This window comes from Ursus maritimus, unplaced genomic scaffold (assembly GCF_017311325.1).
Source record: "Ursus maritimus isolate PB19 unplaced genomic scaffold, ASM1731132v1 scaffold_25, whole genome shotgun sequence".
Taxonomy (NCBI): domain Eukaryota; kingdom Metazoa; phylum Chordata; class Mammalia; order Carnivora; family Ursidae; genus Ursus; species Ursus maritimus.
The window spans coordinates 13,772,504-13,790,381 of NW_024425008.1; the positions used below are offsets into that span (position 1 = coordinate 13,772,504).

General features: G+C 39.2%; 1 protein-coding gene across 2 annotated transcripts in view; it reads right to left on the reverse strand.

Moving 5' to 3' along the window:
* Positions 1–4,795: 4,795 nt before the first annotated feature.
* The window catches only part of TTC8 (tetratricopeptide repeat domain 8), a 50,252-nt gene continuing 37,169 nt past the window's right edge, over positions 4,796–17,878 (reverse strand). For both annotated transcript variants that reach the window (XM_008698914.1, XM_008698922.1), the window contains 5 exons: positions 12,528–12,667; positions 11,004–11,178; positions 10,593–10,715; positions 7,565–7,648; positions 4,796–5,507 (listed from right to left, as the gene is read on the reverse strand). In XM_008698914.1, coding sequence (XP_008697136.1) covers positions 5,391–5,507; positions 7,565–7,648; positions 10,593–10,715; positions 11,004–11,178; positions 12,528–12,667 — 639 coding nt within the window. In that variant the 3' untranslated portion in view covers positions 4,796–5,390. The remainder of the gene's footprint in view (positions 5,508–7,564; positions 7,649–10,592; positions 10,716–11,003; positions 11,179–12,527; positions 12,668–17,878) is intronic.

Consider the following 17,878-nt stretch of genomic DNA (forward strand, 5'->3'; position numbering starts at 1 on the left):
ATATGTATATATTTCAAAATGGTCACCACAATGAGGAGTTAATATTTATCACCTCACATAGTAACATTTTTTTTCAGTGATGAAGAGTTTTAAGACCTATTCTTTTAGTAACTTTCAAATATACAACACAGCATTATTAACTATAGTTACCATGCTGTACATTGCCTTCCTAGGACTTATTTTATAATTGGAAGTTTGTACATTTTGATCACCTTCATCCATTTTGCCCACCTTCCATCCCCATCTCTGGTAACCCCCAACCTGTTCTTCCTATCTATGAGTTCAGGGTTTTTTTTTGCAGGGGAGGGTGGGGGTTAGATACCACATGTAAATGATACATAGTATTTGTCTTTCTCTGAATTATTTCAACTAGCATAATTCACTCGATGTTCATCCATGTTGTTGCAAATGGCAGGATTTCCTTCTTTTTTATAGCTGAATAATGGTCCATTGTATATATACACCACATTGTCTTTATCCATTCATCCATCGTGGACACTTAGGTTCCTTCCGTGTCTTGGCTATTGTAAATAATGCTGCAATGAACATGGGGGTACAGATAACTTTTCAAGTTAGTATTGTTGCTTCCCTCAGATAAATACCCAGAAGTGGAACGACTGGATCATATGACAGTTCTATTTTTAATTTTTTGAGGAACATCCATACTCTTTTCCATAGTGTCCAATTTACATTCCCACCAACAGCGCATGATGGCTTCCGTTTCTCCGCATCCTCGCCAACACTTGTTATTTCTCGTCATAATATTCATTCTAACATGTATGGGATGGTATCTCACTATGGGTTTGATTTGCATTGTCCTGATGATTAGTGATGTTGAGTACCTTTCCATGTACCTGTTGGCCATCTGTATGTCTTCCATGCAAAAATGTCTCTTCAGATTCTCTGTCCATTTTTTTAATCAGATTTTTTTGCTGTTGTGTTGTATGAGTTCTTTATATATTTTGAATATTAACCGCTTATTAGATATATCATTTGCAAATATTTTCTCCTTCAGTAGGTTGCTTTTGTGTTTTGTTGATGGTTTTCTCTGCTGTGCAGAAGCTCTTTAGTTTGATGTAGTCCCACTGGTTTATTTTTTGCTTTTGTTGCCTATGCTTTTGGTGTCAGATCCAAAAAATTGCCAAAACCAACGTCAAGGAGCTTACCGCCTATGTTTTTCTTCTAGAAGTTTTATGGTTTCTGGTATTATATTCAAGTATTCTGTTTTGACTTGATTTTTGTGTTCCAGTTTCATTCATGTACGCGGCTGTCCAGTTTTCCCAGCACCATTTGTTAAAGACACTGTCCTTTTCCCATTGCGTATGGTTGACTCCTTTGTCCTAAATTGATCATATATGTGTGGGTTATTTTTGGGCTCCTTATTCCTTTCCATTGATCTGTGTACCGTTTTTAGGCCAACACCATACCGTTTTGATTACAGCTTTGTGATATAATTTGAAGTCAGGATGCATTATACCTAGTTTTGTTGTTCTTTCTCAAGATTGATTTAACTTTTCTGGCTCTCTTGTGGTTCCAAATCTTAGGATTTTTTTCTATTTCTGTGAAAAAAATGTCATTGGAAATTTGATAGGGATTGCATTGAATTTGTAGATCGTTTTGGATAGTATAGGCATTTTAACAATATTCCAATTCATGATCACAAAATATCTTTCCAATTATTTACATCTTCAATGTCTTTCATGAATGTCTTGTAGTTTTCTTACAGTTTCAGTATACAGGTCTTTTAAAATTGATTGTAATGATGGTTGCCCAACTCTAAGTATATTAAAAACCATCGAATGGTACACTTTAAAAGAGAGAGTTGTATGGTATACAAATAATATAAAAAAAAGCTGTTATGTTAAAACAAAACAATAAATCCTCTGGACTTGCTAATTGGGAGTTATTAACGACCTCCATGGGAGGAGTTCCAGTAGTGCTTGGAGTTGAAGCCAGACTGAAGAGGGTCAAGGAATAAGTGAAATGAAGTAAGCGATAGACATCGCCTGCCTCTTCAAGATGTGACAAAGGAGATAGGGTAGTGCTTGAAGGGGAGGTTTAAAGGGGCCGTGGTTTTAAAAAGAGAGAGAGAAACAATCCTGTAAAGAAATTCAGAGCAGGTGTGAGGTGTGAGGCATCGGCAGTTGTAGTGTGGGAGCCCACAGAAACTTGAGTTGCAAATACCGGAAAAGGGTCCACTTATTGAAATACGAAAAAAAAAATCTTTCTTCCTAAATTCTGTCTAGGTTTGGCCTTTTCTTTCCTAAGATAACTTAGTTGCTTTCTCCAAGAGTTTCTGTCCTTTACACTTCACTAACAAACTACTCCTGCTGAGTCAGGATCCATGGAAGGGGAATGATCACAGTGTAGGAAGTAGAATGGTCCCCAAGGATTATAGTGTGACTTTTATTAATCCTTATTCTTTTTTTTTTTAAGATTTTATTTATTTATTTGACAGAGAGGCAGCGAGAGAGGGAACAAAAGTGGGGGAGTGGGAGAGGGAGAAGCAGGCTTCCCGCTGAGCAGGGAGCCTGATGCGGGGCTTGATCCCAGAATGCTGGGATCATGACTTGAGCTGAAGGCAGACGCTCAGGTGCCCCACTGAGCCACCCAGGCGCCCCTAATCCTTATTCTTTCATCTCAAGAATTTGGCTTTAATATCAAGGACATAAAATCACACCATCTCTCAAAAATGTTTTTAGTCAGCCAAAAATAGGACTAATGCCATCTATGTGGAAGGGTGTAAAACTGCAGTTGTTTTCAAATTGCTAAATCAAATTTTTCCCCTAATATCTGAGCCTAGATAACCATTTGGGGGAGTCTAGAACATGTCCGTGGACCATTCCCATTTATCTATTCCCTAGAACTTAAAAACTATAGTAATGGCTTTTCAACTAAACTCCATTTCTGGGTTATTTCCCAATGTTGGGTCCTACCACAGTATTTAGAAAATCTTTGCGGTTTTCCTGAATGCTTAAACTCAAACCCAGTTGAAAGCTCTTGATAGAAATCCCTCATGTTAAGAAAGAGTTAGTGGTGGAAACCACATTAAAAGTGTAATGATGTGCTGTCTTTATGAATTTTCTTATCTCTAGGCCATAAATTATGTTGGGTGCTCTGATGCTGGGACATGCCATTCAGAAATCTAACAGAGCGATGAGTACCATGGTGGACTGGTTCAGATGTGACATATTTGGGAAGGAAGAACTTCCAACCCCAGCAATTACTGTGCTGGCAGTAGTCTTGCCAGATCTTATTTTCAGCAGTGAGAAGCTCAATGATGTTAATTTTGGTCGAACAATTTGTATATGGATTGAACACCTTTTTAGCCAGGGTAGAGGTCAGTGGTTAACCTTCCTTCTGTAGAAGTGTTGGCACCGAAGCCAGTTATGCAGTCCAGAAATAATTTTGTTAGAGATGTATGTAGCTTCTGCTGCCCGGTGTTCTTTCATGCCATCACTCTGCCTGGAGCTGTCCTGACTCATTCTTTGCATTGGTGTTCACATCGAATTAACATAAACTCAAGACAAAAATATCTCCGTATTACCTTAGGAACACTGACTCATTTTTTTTGCTGTGTTAATATTCCCTTATTATCCCATTTTACTAATGCGTAGAACATTCATTTTAAATGGTAGTAGCTTTATTTACAGGAGAAACACTGAGATGATTTCCCATGAGGGGTAAGAGCACGTCCCGGGGGACCCATGCTGCCTGCATTTGAATCCCAGCTCTGCCACTGACTAGCTTGATAACCCCGAGCAAGTTACTTGACTTCCCTGTGCCTCATTTTTCTCATAAGTAAGATGGGAATAACAGCACCTCATGGGACTGCAGCGGGAATGAAAGGATGAATCCACATCAAGCGCTCAGAACAGTGCTGGGCACATGCAACATGGCCAGAAATGTAAGCTGTTGTTAGCTCTTATTTTAGATCAACTAAGAAAATGATTCACATTACAAAATTTCAACCTAAATACTCAGTACAGTTATGAGGACATTTGATCGCGCTTGAGGAAATTCTCCTGAGCTAAAAAGCTAGCACTAGCATGTCTTAGAGAAGCGGGAAAAGGCAAAGCACAAGAACAGGGTCTTGGGTTCCAGTCGTGACTGTCCCCACCACCCAGCAGTGTGACGCTGGCTTGCTCTGTTCTTCTGTGCCGCAAAGACCTTCATCTACGCACCCTCTGAAGCCCCTGCCGGCCTCTGATGGGTCATAATTCCTCGAATTCCCATCGTTTTGCTCTGTCAGCTGAGGAATACTACTGATACAAATCTGACCAGGAACAAGTATCCGTAAAATAGTTTTCATGACATTAGAAACTGAAAAATAACACAGAGGGGTCCCAGAGTCCAAAATCTGACTTTAAGTGGCTTTGTCCCTGTGACACATTTCCTTGTATGAACACATTGATGAGAATTCCACTAAATCTGGGAGAGACGAGTTCAAGAGCCTTTCCGGGATTTTGCAGTGCATGGTCCTGGGATCTGGCCTAACCTTCTTGGGGCTGACTGCAGGTGGGGCTCTGGGCCTGTGGCTCCATTTCTAATCCTGATATTCTTGTGCCGACAACGTGATATTTCATAAACAGCTTCTCAGGAAAATATAAATTTGGTGGTACATCAAGTAAAATGAAAACGATGACTTCATTTCTTTTTTTTTTTTTTTTTTTTTTAAAGATTTTATTTATTTATTTGACAGAGATAGAGACAGCCAGCGAGAGAGGGAACACAAGCAGAGGGAGTGGGAGAGGAAGAAGCAGGCTCATAGCGGAGGAGCCTGATGTGGGGCTCGATCCCAGAATGCTGGGATCACGCCCTGAGCCGAAGGCAGAGGCTTAACCGCTGTGCCACCCAGGCGCCCCTGATGACTTCATTTCTAAGGTTACTGGACTTCTAAAAAAACTTGTTTTACCCGAGATGCCTAAAATAAAAACTCATGAAAAATGACAGAATGATGGTGCATTACACACTGATTTGTTTTAAAGCATAATATGTAAGAAAATGTATAGTCTCTTACAAAGCATTTGATAAATAGTTTTAAATACAGATTTTAAGCTCTAAAATCTCTAATTGGGATGAATACACACAATTTTAGCCCTAAAAGTGCAGTTTTAATGGCAGATTTCAGACCTCTGAAGTTACGTTAGCTAATGGCCAGCTTAACAACATTAAAAATATGCATTTATAAAAATTTGAGGAAATTCATGAAAATGTTTTAATATTATACAAGTTATTATTATAAAGTTTGCATTATAAATTCTTGTGTAAACTCCCTTACATCCTCTTCACTAATATCAAGCACAGGTTTGTATATCCAAATATACAAGCACACTGCTTTTTCCCTTGTGTAATGCCCCCTCGTGAGAATATACTTGGTCTGTGGGACATCAGAGCATCGCAAAATGCTGCTTTAGCTGTTTAATTAAATGCTGGGTGTCCACATGGTCTGGAAATGCTGCTTCCGACTTCTGAGCAGCAATATAGCTTCTCTGTAGATCCCCAATCTGTAAGAAATGCCAGAGTAAGACCACAGAATGAGACCAGGAAAAATGAGTAAGAAAGTAAAAAAAAAAAAAAAAAAAAGATGTACTATCTGTACACTGTAGAAAATCAAAGGGTTTTTAAGGGTAAATTGCTTGATTATGCCACTTTGATTTTAGAAATCTTTCACCTAGATTACAATTCAATCTTGAAAAATATGAGAAAAATAAAATAACCAATTATACAAATAATTTCTGCTCCATTACAGCTGTCTAGTTATGAATTCATAAACCTTGTCTTCTTTTCCTGTCATAGGTAGTATTATGAAAATAAAATAACATTTGCATACTACAACAGCCAGCTCTGTTTACCCTTAGGACAACTATTTGTAATGTACCATAAAGACCTATTTTGGCTAGGGCATTATCTTTCAGACAGAAAATTCAAGCAAAAACGATTTTATATAAGATACAATAACATGCTCAGGGAGGTTTTAAACGGAGCTAGCAGAGTAATGTGGGGGAAGATATCTGGCTTTGGAAGTTTATTAAGGGTATCTCTGATTTTCAATAAGGCTGATGTCAAAGTCCAGTCCCAAAGAAAAGCCCACAGTATCTGGATCCTTCTGAATAGATCTGGATTCATGCATCCATTTATAAAAAGCAAGAGCCTTTTAGTGTGTGCACATACAAAAAACCTAGGTAATTCAATTCCGGCAGGATTTTTTTTGAAACATGTAATACATGTTAAAAACATAAATTTCCTTTTTTAAAACTCACAGCATTTCTTTTTAACATACCATTTTCTTTTATGGAAAATAGAGCCTTTTGCTTAGAGAAATATCTCATTTGAGTTACATATTATTAAAATGTGATAAAGTGAAAGAAAGTTATCAAGCCTGTGGTTTAAGTAGATGGCAGCAGCGGGCAGTGGAAAACACATGGGCATCATTGGGTGCTGGGTATAAATTCTGACCCTGCCATGGCCATGGGACTCTAGGGGAGTCTTTCAGGCTCGACCAGCCTTGGGTTCCATTAGAATGTAAGCTGCACGAGGCAGAGGTTTTGTTTTATTCCCTGCTAACACCCTCTGTGCCTACTACAGTGCCAGGTAATAGCAGGGGCTTAATAATGAAACATCAGTTGTATGAAAAAATGAGTCAGGAAGGTGAGGGACACCAACATGACAGGTGTTGGGAGAATCAGAGAGGGTGTGCAGAGCCCCTGGAACAGTGGCTGGCACTTGACAAGCCCTCAAAAATGACAATGTAGGAATGACAGCTTAGTTCCAAAGCAGAAATGAAAGTGAGGATAGCTTCATGTTTGTGCTTTGAAAAATGACATTTTCGTAATGTCTTCTGGTCTATAGAGTCTTTACATCAGCAAACACTTTTAGCCATTTCCTTACCCTTCAAACTCACTTTCTATGTTAAAGGAAGATTTCTCAGTAGAAGTTAGTTATTATTAGATACTTTTATTTGTTGTTCATATTATTGAAAATGGCATGATTCCTTTTAGTTCTCGAATATTTACTGACTTGTAACACAGTATTAACAGTTGTATTTTTCCCACATTGTTCACGGCTAAGATAGCTTTCACTCCTATCCCTAATCTTGTAACAATTATGCCAGAGCTTTTTTTTTTTTTTTTAATAATGATTTTTTATTATGTTAGTCACCATACAGTACATCCCCGGTTTTCGATGTAAGTATGCCAGAGCTTTGATGGCAACAAGGTCTATAACAAAATACAAGATTTCTTTGCTATAAAAGCCAATTACCAAATCCTTCCTCAACCAGGAGTTACGTAATGAGTATTTTTTCATGACTAAATGTCATATTTTAAAAATAAAAGAATTCTGTAATTGATAACAATCTATAATGCAATCTGTAATATTAAGTTTAGTCCATAGTCAGTGATAAATTTCTTTAAAACTGTCCCTTGGGAAAGACAGATGTATACAATACTTAAAAAATCATTTCTTTCAAAACATTATTAGAATTTCCTTATTTATCTGTACTTTTTTTAAAACCAGGAAAGAAAAAGAAACAGATCGAATGATGAATTGATAAAGAGAATACCTTATCAGAGACCGTTGCAAAGTTAAAATGTGGCTCGTACATATGGGGTGCTAAAGATGATGCAGTTTGTAACAGTGCTCTTGCCTGTATTTAAAAAAAAGGGGGGAGGGGGAAGAAAACCAAAGGTATATGAGCATCTGTCAGTACTATATTTGTGATGTGTTTTGTTTTGTTAGTAAAAGAATCCTTTACCCAAGATAGGAACTTCATAAATGTGATCCTGTGATAAATACAGATGACATTCCTTGTGAAATATGACTTACTGAAATACAGTTAATATTTACATTTTGCCAAATTAATGATAAAACTGAAAATATGAAAAGAGTAGATTTAAAGTCAAGAACCACAGCTCTTGTAAAGTTTATATTTCAATATGATGCTAAAAAAAAGTCTTATTAACCTAGTTTTTATTGCTGTTGATTGATTTCTTAAGCTTCTAATTACCTGCTCTCTAACGCTACAACAAAAAAAATAAAAAATAAACCCGCAGTAAATTTCCAAGCCCCAGGTTCTGGAAGACAGTGAGGAGTACTTACTACACTGCTGACCTCGAAATGAATGCGACTGAAAATGACGAGCTTTCTGTTCTCTCAAAAACCAAAATTTGCATCCCCTATAGGCTCAAAGGATTGTTAGGACCACAAACTCACCATTCCAAACTGCTGACCATCCCTCCAATTTGTAACTAAACCCAAAACCTCCATCCATGACCTGTGGACAAATCTGTGTATCTTTTTTTTTTTTTTAATGGAAAATAGCAGTTTGATAGATATTTTTTGTTTTGTTTTGTTTTACAATTAGCTATTTTTCTTTTAAAAGAGGTATAATTTTTAATAATAAAATAGAGGTTAGTATGAAAACTTTCACCAAAACCTTTCAAATCAGTTGTATAGTAGAGAAACTGTAGTAAGTCGGAAACAAAATCACCAACATGGGAACAGAGAAAATCACAAAAGCACTTGTTGCATACGGACATAGGTAAGGTTCCCATTTTAGAGTACGGCTGACCCTTGAACAACAGAGGTTTGAACTGCACGGGTCCACTTAGGCGTGGGGTTTTTTTCAATAAATACAGTACTACTAATGTATTTTCTCTTCCTTATGATTTTCTTAATCACATCTTATTTTCTCGAGCTTACTTTATTGTAGAATACAGTATATAGTACATATGACATAAAATATGTGTTAATTGTGCACATTCTTGCTAAGGCTTCTGGTCAACAGTGGGTTCTTAGTAGTTTTGGGGGGTTCAAAAGTAATACTTGAATTTTCAACTACATGGGGGGTCAGCGCCCCAATTCTGTGCTGCTCAAGAGTCCTCTGTAGTTATTGTTTACAAAATACAAACCCATCTTATTTGGGGGAATTTATGAAATAAAGGCAACAGCCAAGGACGTCTCTTCTCTTGTGTTACAAGTTCATCACGGTGCTTAGCAGACCAGGTGGGAGGTGAACACTGTATCGGCAGGTAAAGTTACTTACCTTCGAGTCCCTGTTTCTTCACCTTCAAGTCTGGAATGTAGTACATATCTAGCCTTGAGTGTCACTAGTATTGTATGAGTGTGTTTAGCACTTTAAACTTTTTAAATATAATTTACTAAGCATCTCCCGTGTGCTCAGTACGAGGCCGCCACGCCCAGTGCTCTCCACGCATAATCCGCTCATCCTCACAGAACACCTTCCGGTACTGCTCTTACCCCACTTTATATGCTGTCCGTTCACTTCACAAATACCCAGTACCTACCACATGCCAGCCACCGTTTCTGAGCTGAAAATATAGCAGTTAGAAGACAAAGAAGGTCCCTATTTTCATGTGGCTGCCGTGCTACATTCTACATATAAATATGAACGTATCTGATAACATAAGTATTGTGAAGAAAAAAATAGTAGGCGATGTGACAGTGCCTGAGGGCTCCTGTAGACTGATGTCTGAGCTGACCTTTCTTAGGAGGTGTGATTAAGCTAAGACCCGACTGACGAAAAGAAGAGTCAGTGCAGGATCTGAACGAACATTCCAAAGGCTGTTAGTAGACACAGGCACAGAGTATGTGCAGAGCAGCGAGGCGGCTGGTGTGTCCGGAAGCCCGAAGTCGGTGTGGAGGGAGAGATGGGGAAAGATGTGGTCTGAGGGGGAGCCAGAGGCCGGGTTACGTGGGACCCTGTAGGTCAAGACCTGAATCCACACTTCATTCCAAGCAAGACTTTGGAGGATGCTGAATGAAGCAGTGATGAAATCATTCTTGTTTTTAAAAAAAATCCTTCCGCTGTTGTGAGGATGACGTGTTATAGGATACAATTACTTGCTGACGTAAGTGGAGACAAAAAGACCAGTGAGAAGACTGTTGTCGCAGAGTCCAGGAAAGCGAGGAGGGCAGTCCAGAGAAGGGTGGCATAGAGGGGCAAGAGTGGTCAGGTCCAGAATGGGGCTTGGAGATAAAACTGGCAGGGCCTGCCAAACGCGATGGGGCATGGGGTGGCAGCGCGAGGCAGCCGGGACAGAGAGGTTTCAAGGGTGGCTCCTAGGATTTTGGCTGGAGCACCTAGCTGGTGGGTGGGGGACTGGGAACGGTGCAACAGTTCACTAAGGCAGGGAAGACTAGGGAGGTATAGATTTGTCCTGATAAAACCAAGGGTAAGAGAAAACAGAAAGGTTAAGTAACTTGTCCAAGGTCACATCACTAATATGTGACAGAGCTGGGATTCAAATCCAGGCCAGTGAGACTCTCAAGCTCATTTTTCAACTGCAGCATGTAGGAGTGCCTGGGTGGCACAGGGGGTTAAGCATCCAATTCTTGATTTTGGCTCAGGTCGCGATCTCAGGGTCCTGGGATAGAGCCTAGGCTCCGTGCTCAGCGGGGAGTCTGCTTGGGAGTCTCTCTCCCTCCGTCCCTTCCCACACCTGCTCTCTCTCTCTCAAATAAATAAATTTTTAAAAAACAAATAAACTGCAGCATGTAAAGATAGCTACGCCTGACAGCTCTTCTTTGAGGAAAGCAGACTGTGCACTGTGCCACAGTAGTTCACTGACCTGCTCGACGTGGCCCTTCCGCATCTCCAGCACGGCCAGGTTGTTGTAGGCCTCGGCGTGGTGGTTGTTGTTGACCAGAGCGAGCCTGAAGCACTGATGGGCCAAGTTCATATCTCCTATACCCTTGAAAAGAAAACAGTGTATTCGCACACAGATCCATTTGCTTCCGCCCCCCATCTCCTCCCTTCTTTCCTCGTGTAAGTCTCTTCTGCTACCAAGCAACAAGTACCGATCACAATCAAGTGTGAATTGTGTGTACGAGGAGTTAACCTGAGAAAATGAGTTCTAGGGTGACTCTCGGAAATTGCTACATTGCTAGGGAAGACCGTGACCAAACCTGGATCCCCGAACACTTCTTCCAACGGTGGCTACCTTTTCTACACCAGAAATCACATCAGAGAAACAACCTACCACAGCTACGTGGCCCAGGTTGTACCAGACATCAGCTGCCTCTTCTTCGTTTTCAGCCAGAGCGAGGGCACGTTCAAACGAGGTCAGAGTCATATCATACTGCTGGGCATAGAAGCAGCAGAGCCCCAGATTGTTAAACAGCTGGCAGTTATAAACACCCATCTGCAGGAGTCGCCTTTTTGAAAAAGAGCACACACATTTTGGTGTTAGGCCAACCTGATAAATAGTAAGACCTATTTTTTTTTTTTACAAAGTTAGAAATGAATGTTTTGTAATTTTTAACATCCCCAAAAAATAGATAGTATTATAGGAAATAAAAAAAAATGTCCAAGCAAATACAAAAGCATGTCTTTTTTAAGTGTACTAGTCATGGGCAATGTGTCCAGAGGCAAGGTCAGAATCAACTTACATAATTTCTTTTCCCCCAAAAAACTCTGTTAGAGAACCAAGATACAAGAGAGGCACTTAGGTAAAACCCACAACATTTTGCTTCATAAAGGTTTGGTGCCAGTCCGTAAACCCCTGAGATCTTCTCATTTGAGGGCTGCCTGTAGGATTTACCCTCAAGTTTTCAGCTAAACTGACTCTTGGTTTTGGTTATCTGTAGTATTTTGTGGTTTAGCTGTGTCTACTGACCTTCCGGTGAGTTTCTATGAAGTAAGGCAAGGCCATCAGTGCAATCCCGACTTTATCTACTTAGCTCTCATGCTAGAGCTCAAAAATCCATTTGTTTCCAGGCATCACTAACCCCAAAGGACAAGACAGTTCAAATAAGCAAATGAAAATCCACCTCGGCAACCCTGAGGAACCCATGACCCATTTTGGGGGTGGGAGAGTAGAGGCTGCTGCCTGTGCCTAAAACAGCATTGATTTTATCATATTTTATGTGGCTGACGTCTATTTGGAAAGAACTCTTGTCAGTGGCCAGTTACCTCCTTGTAAATTATCTAAGGGCAGAAGAAGAATCAAAATTTAAAAATTAATCTCAGAAGCCATCTGTAGGATAAAATAAGATTGTGTTCGAAAGAGAACCAGAGACCAGAACTTATTTAGGCTTTGACAAATTATTTGGACAAGAGTTGACAATACTTCACAGAACAGGGGAACCTGTTTCAGGTCCTCGTCAGGGCTCGGGAACGTGGTACCCACTGCTCTTTGCAAATCTCGTCAGTATTTCAGCTTCAGGGTCTTTATGTGCTACGTGGTGGTATTAAGGGAAGCAGTGATGGGGAGAAGTGTTTCCAGGAACTATTCAACAGTTACTCGTTGGCAACAAAATGGCTAACTCATACAATGGCGTGGCGTTAAAAACTCAATCATCCAGGTATGTTTCTGCAAGATGCCAAATATCTGCACATTTTCAAATGATCAGATGTCACTTGCTCATAAAACCTCTGGGTGCTTGAATGTTTAGTCTCCTACACACATGGCCCATATACTGTCTGTCTACATTTTCACGCCATCTTTACTGCTGTTGCACCGATATTTCACAGGAAAGTTCTATGAAGAGAGTGTAAAGCCCACCTGTAAAACCGGAGCGCTATTTCTGGTTGATCAGAGTAAAAGTGGTTGCTGCCAATGCACGCAATGGCTTCCACATGAGTATTGTCCTGTTTCAAAACTTCTTTGTAGTATTCTGCTGCTGATGAAATATTGTTCATTTCCTATTCTCCATCAAGACAGAAGAGCAATACTTCAGTGCCAAGAAATTATTTTTCTTCTGGCTGATTTATGTTAATTCACTCAACAAATATTGAGAGCCTACCATGTGCCAGACCGTGTTCTAGGCCCTGAGGACACAATATGAACAAAAAGACAAAACTGCTGTCCTGAAGGAGGGTACACTGGTAAGGAAGACAAGCAAATGAACAAATAGGTAATATTATGTCAGGCATGTATAACTGATGTGAAGAAAGGCAAGGAGAGGGGCGCCTGGGGTGGCTCAGTCAGTTAAGCACCTGCCTTTAGCTCAGGTCAGATCTCAGGGTCCTGGGATTGAGCCTGCGTCTGGCTCCCTGCTCAGTGGGGAGCCTGCTTCTCCCTCCTCCTCTGCCCCCCCCCCCACTTGGGCTGGCTCTCTTGCTCTCTCTCTCAAATAAATAAAATCTTAAAAAAAAAAAAAACACACCAGAGAGATGATCTCTCTCGCTACCATGTGAGGGTATAGATAGGTGTCTATCTGCAGACCAGGACAAGGGCCCTCACTAGGAAATGAGTTGGAAAGCACCTTGATCTGAGACTTCCCAGCCTCCAGAATTATGAGAAATAAATTTATGTCCTTTAAGCCTCCCAATTTACAGTATTTTGTTACAGCAGCCTGAGCAGACTAAGATGTTGTCCTTCCAAAGAATAATCTCCACACCGATGCAGCAACCTGACCTCTGAACCTAATGGCCCTGGGCAGCTGGGTCCCCGTGAATATGACTTTTCTGGTTTCCAGGGCAACAACACCCCACAGTGCAAGGCTTCATGTCACCGTTGCCAAACTTGGTGTATGAGTCTGCTCGGGCTGCTGTACCAAAATGCCATAAACTAGGGGCTTAAACAACAGAACTTCATTGTCCACAGTTCTGGAGGCTGTAAGTCCAAGTTCAAGGTGCCAGCATGGTTGGGATCTAGTGAGGACTCTCACTGGCTTACAAAAGGCCACCTTCTCACTGCATCCTCATATGGCAGAGCGAGCACCAGCACACTCTGGTGTCTCTTCTATTAAGGGCATTAATCCCACCATGAGGGCCCCATGACCACATCTCAACCTAATTATCTCGAAAGGCCTCATCTCTAAATACCATCACACTGGGGGTTAGGGTTTCAACATACTAATTTGGGAGGGACACGATTGCAAAAAGACTCCAGCCTGAATGGGTAATTGTTTCAAGGCTTTCAGTTCTATAAAATTACCTTGGAATGTCTGTACACTTGATTGATGGGCACATAATTAATTTATGTAATCTTGAGGAATTTTAGACTGAAACTAATTTATGTTTTTGGCAACCTCACATGTAGTTTTTTTAAACGTGTTATTGTAAAATATGTGCTTATGTTAAATAAATTTAAACACCGCAAAAGGTTATAAAATGAAAAGTAAAAGTTCCCTCCCCAAATCCAGCCAGAGGTACTGTGAATAGTTTGAGTATTTTTCAAGAAATTTTGTGCATATATGTACACATACATGTGTATACATTCTGATTCACGGTTCATTGTTTTTTACTCTCAGTATCTTGACTCTTTCCATATCAGTACAAAGGGTCCTACCCCGTTACTTTTTTATTGCTGCATAGTTTTCCTTCAATACATAGACCCCAGTTTATTTAACCAGTCCCTTTTTGATGAAGTGTTCGTTTCCGTTTTTTTAGTTGTTGTTGTTGTTATAAAAAAAATACTATAAAATCATCCTTGCACAGATCTTTCTGAACTTGTATGAAAACATCCTTAAGGAAAATTCCTACAAGTGAAATTGCTGGGCCAAAGAGTATGCAGGCTTGGAAATCTCATCAGTAATCGCAAACAGCCTCCAGATGGGTTGTGCCAACATATACTCGCAGCACCAGTGTTCATATGTGGGGTATGTTCCTCCACAACCTTGACAACCCTCCATGTCATGGAACTTCTCCATCTCTGTCAACCCGATTAAGTCGAAAAAGGCATCTCATTTTAGTTTTTATTTCTTTAATTATGACTGAGGTTAGGCATTTCATACACCACATATTTATATTTCCTGTGAACTGCCGATTCATGTCCTTTGCCCATTTTCCTATTCTACCTTTTGTCCTTTTACTTGTGGCTTGTGTTATGGGGGTTTGGGTGGGAAACTGGCCTCCTGGATACAGGAAAGCTGGAGGCAGACATGTGGCTCAGAGATCCCTGGGCACTGACTCTGTTTCTCCTTCCAGATTAAACGAGTCTGCCGATGAGACTTAAGTTCAAAATCCAGGAAGTCCTGGTGTTTATAAACATTTCCTTCAGAGAAGAAGTATAGATGGTTTAAGTTCTTCCAGATGGGTCAGTGGTGTAGACACACTGTAGCTGGAACTGGCTATTGTCTCACCTCTGGGGTGATTTTACTTTCATGAAGAGGCTCAGCAGCCACGAGGCAGGCCAGTAGGAAAACAAGGGCCTAGGCAAAAGCCACACCATGATTTTGACCCACAACTGCTCTAAGGAAACACCTTGTTTCCATATGGGTTTACAATCTTGACTAAATGAGAACCTGTAAGTTTGTGTGTGTGTGTGTGTGTGTGTGTGTGTGTGTGTGTAATTCTCCCACCAATTGGGAAACCACCTGAAATTCAGCAACTTTTAAGCAATGTATAGACTGAGGAAATTAAAAGTAGTCTTTTGTCTGTTTCAGGTATGGCAAATATTTTCCCTGTTGGATATTTTACACTGTTTTGGTTTTATTTCTATTTTCTTTTACAGAAAATTTAACTATATAGAAAACTTATTTAACTATAGAAAATTTAACTTTTATCTTCTCAAATTCAATCTTTTCTATTATGGCTTTCAGCTTTCTATCACACTTAGGTATTCCCATTCCAAGTTTATACAAATAATTCATCTGTGTCTTTTTTCCTGGAACTTTCATGGTTTTAAATCTTTGAGTCATCTGGCAGTAATAGATTCTTTTAGTATAAGAAATCATTATTCCTCCAGCTCTATTTTTTAAATAATTCAATAATCCAATTGGTTTAATAGGCAGTCTTTATAACGTTGTAAACTGTCATATGTATGAACATACATACTCTATTTTGCTCCTTTAATCTATTCCTGCATCAGAATTCTTTATAGTAACTCTAGCATGAATTTTGTTAATGTAGATTTAAAAAGTATTTTCAAATATATAAATGTCATCTCAAGTATATAAATAACCAGTGATGTTGATAGTGGTTATTTTGGAACGAATTCACAAAATACTAAGTATAATTCGATTTAAGTGATGTTGATAGTGGTTATTTTGGAACGAATTCACAAAATACTAACTATAATTTGATTTAAGTTATTTAAAATAAAATTGCAAATAACTTGAGGTGAATGTTGCAGTGGTTCTCAAACTCTGGTATACACCGGAAACACCTAGTGAGCTCAAACATACAAACAATTGCCTAAATCCTGCCTCCAGCACATCTGATTCAGTAGGCAGAGGACAGGCCGCCCTTCTCAACCACTCCCGAAGTCATTTTTACACACCGTAAACCTCAAAGAACACCAGAATGATATTTCCTAGCATAACATTTCTAATTTCAAATATCTTCAACAAAGAGTTCAAACAGAGACCTGCCTTTTGAATGGAAAAACAGAATTCCTCAAGAACAATTAAAACCACAACCAAACAAATTTAGCAAGAACAAATCATTTTAAACAAGAAGCAATGAACAACAGGCAGCACAACATGTTCGTGTTAAAATAGGAAAACACTGGAAAGATACAAGATCAAAATGAAAGTGATAAATAAAAAAGAACATAAAGGAAGAGGACCCCTCCAGGGAAAAGTCTGATGTACACACAAAAATCCCTAAGGCATATGTAGTGTAGGCTGCAATGCTAAGGGACAAGCTTTACTAATTAACTCCAAACGCACTGTCACATAACGAGAAAAAAGAATACACTGGAAATCTGTCTTCGTATGGTAAACTTTGGCACAAGGGAAATTAACTGTTAGGTTCAAGGGGAAATACTGCATCTCACTATTTTAAATTTGCGCTTAGTCCTGGGTCATGCTTTCTGTGCATGATAAATTGTCCCCACAACTTGGATGCTTTCTTCTCCACTTTGAGAGCCAACTCCTATTCTACTTTTCTCCCCAAACCTTCCCCTGAAGACTTATAAAAGGGTATGGTCCTACTGGGGAGGGTATGTGTTGTGGTGAGCGCTGTGTATTGTGTAAGACTGATGAATCACAGACCTGTACCCCGAAACAAATAATACATTATATGTTCATAATAAATAAAAAAATGAAATTATTTCTAACCAAATAAGAATATCAGTGTACAGAAAGAAAAAATTTAATTATTTATATCTATTATCTGAACTTCAAAAATGGCATCATCAGAATAATTATTCTTGGTAAATATTAATGTACTTTAATCAGTTTCATAATATTCTTATATTATGCCATTGGTATTTTTCTGATGAATATATTTTGTTCAATAGGGTCTTACAAGTAAAATTTTTTCATATAACTACTGACAGTCATCTTAAAGATGGCATTTTAAGGTTAATAAATGTTAAAATTGTTTAAAAAAAAAAAAGGATATGGTCAGACCCTGAGCATGGAAGGATGAAGGGAGCTGGTTAAGGGTCTACTCCCTGTCCCAGCCAGAGCAACAGTGACTATAACAGAGGCTTGGCAGGAATTCTTCCAACCAGCAACCATCAAAGATTCCATAGATGTCTAGCTCTTTCTGCCAGTACTTCCTGCCTGAGAAGAAGGGTAGAAGGACTGAAATGGGCAGAAGGTGGAGCTTAAAGGTCAGAGAGCTCTGATTGTATTGAGGTAGTCACTGGTCTGCATGAATACCACTGCTCTCAAAAATCAATTCTATTTCTTAAACTTCTTGGTCAAAATTTTGTTCATGTTCAATTTAAGGTCACACAAGGACAGATATAGAGATAAGAATACAGTATTTTATTTTTATTGAATAATCAAAGCCTTCTACTTATGTGTTTATCAGAATTATATTTCAAAAGGGGAAACTATTTCTAGACAATTTAAAAATAAAATTTGTTTTTCATTTTAAAAGTAATGCATGTTCATGACAGAAAATCTGGAAAATACAGAAAGTATGAAAAAGAAAATAAAAGTCATTCATATACTATTACCCAGATATAGCAACTATTAATATCTTCCACTCTTTTCCTAACAAAATAATTTTAAA